At 42.5% G+C, this 1,764-nt stretch overlaps 1 protein-coding gene across 1 annotated transcript in view; it reads left to right on the forward strand.

Moving 5' to 3' along the window:
- znf385b (zinc finger protein 385B) overlaps nucleotides 1-1,764 on the forward strand; it is a 56,626-nt gene that overhangs the window by 50,090 nt on the left and 4,772 nt on the right. The window contains exon 7 of the mRNA XM_046055023.1: nucleotides 1,475-1,646. Coding sequence (XP_045910979.1) covers nucleotides 1,475-1,646 — 172 coding nt within the window. The remainder of the gene's footprint in view (nucleotides 1-1,474; nucleotides 1,647-1,764) is intronic.

Here is a 1,764-nt window from a genome sequence, read left to right on the forward strand (position 1 = left end):
ATGAGGACACTGTTGACCCGGAGATGTGTTAGTGTACTGACACACTGTTACTCTGGAGCTATATACACTGTGTTGTGACACCTAACATGAACAAGTTTTACAGTGTAGAGACAACCTGGTTATGTAAACTGTTCTCACACTGCATCACAATTTAGGCTCCACATTTCAAGTCCATCATCAGTCCACATCAACATGTTAGCATTGTCACTGTGAGCATGTTAGCATGCTGACAACCTCACAGGGCCACTAGCATGGCTGCACTGTCCTAGCCGCACTGTAGCAGAGATTACAGCTAAAATGTGGAACAATAAAAGTACAAGAGAGCGTGGGTGGATATTGATATTAACTACTATGATGTATAATATGCACACTGCTCTGCTCACAAAACATAATGGGAGCTGTGGGTTTTTTGTTTAATTCCATCAAAGTACACTACTACTGCTACTACTACATGAAAAAAGTTTTATAGCTATTTGTGCCTCCAGAGGGAGCGGCGTGAAACCTGGTAAACTGACTCAAGTGATGTCACATGAGGCAGTGTCTGAAGACTACAAATCTGAAAATGGAAAAAATCTTGGTGTGTGGAGAAAGTGAGTTTACCACATCTCTGTAGCCTGCTCCTCACCTTTACACAAGGCTAGCAGCTGGACGCTACATTACTGAGGCCCCATCCACACTACTCCATTTTAGTTTACAAATGGAGATTTAAAACGAATACGATCTCCGTCCACACCAGCGTTTTAGCTGCGTATCAGAGTTGATCTCCGTCTACATTAAAATGACATGAAAACGCACATCAAGTGGCTGTTCACGTACACTGGGCATGCGCGTGCCAGTGTAAACATGAAGCAGATGGTCTATTCTGTAGTTTAAGATTTGGCGAAAGAATAAAGTAATGCAGAGGAAGAATCAGACCAGATTTTTTTTTTCATGGACCAATAACGAGCTGGGACTGTTACTGAATGTAACACAGGAGTGTTGCTGCAGAAAACAGAGTGGGAGTCGTTGCAAAGAAAATGGCGTCAATTAGGTACACAATATTTTAATAAAAATACCATGTCAAAAACTCTATGTTGTTGCACCATGTGTCTGCTTTACATGACTTATAAGACCCAATCAGAGAGCCAAGCGTGAGCGTCTGCATCATCGTTTCTAAAGTCCTCCATTTTAGCCCATCTTCACTAAAACGCACTCTGGAGTTTCAAAACGAAAAACGGGGTCGGCAGCGTTTCCAAACTTCTCTGTTTTAGGTTTTCATTTTTGCCGTTTTAGTCTGGATGGGAGGTGCAAACGTAGAACAACACACCCAAATCTCCAACTTAAGTGTTACAGTCAAGTTGCATTGTGGGTAATGTTGGTGTGAGTTTTGACACCCTCCACGAGAGATTGTACTGAGCCTCAGAAGCTAATGGAAGAGTTACAGGATGTGATATTAGGACTTCATAACAAATGTCTCTGTATGTCTCTTGCTTAGTCTCAGGCAGAAGCTCATTACAGAGGCAGTCGTCACGCGAAGAAGGTCAAGTCTCAGGAGAACAAGGCAAAGGCCAAGCTGGCAGTCACTGGAGAGACCAATGAGAGCAGCACAAGTCCTGTGGGCCTCACCCCACCTGTCTCATCAAACAGTAGCACCAATCAGCACACAGGTTGACTTTATCTACTAAAAACACTGATCTAAATACGGTTACTGTTGTTGTTTGGTTTTAATATCACAGGGTGTTTTTTTTATTGATTCCTCCACTTTTTACTTCTCCTCTTCTTCTT

Source organism: Micropterus dolomieu, linkage group LG07, assembly GCF_021292245.1.
Source record: "Micropterus dolomieu isolate WLL.071019.BEF.003 ecotype Adirondacks linkage group LG07, ASM2129224v1, whole genome shotgun sequence".
Classification (NCBI taxonomy): Eukaryota; Metazoa; Chordata; class Actinopteri; order Centrarchiformes; family Centrarchidae; genus Micropterus; species Micropterus dolomieu.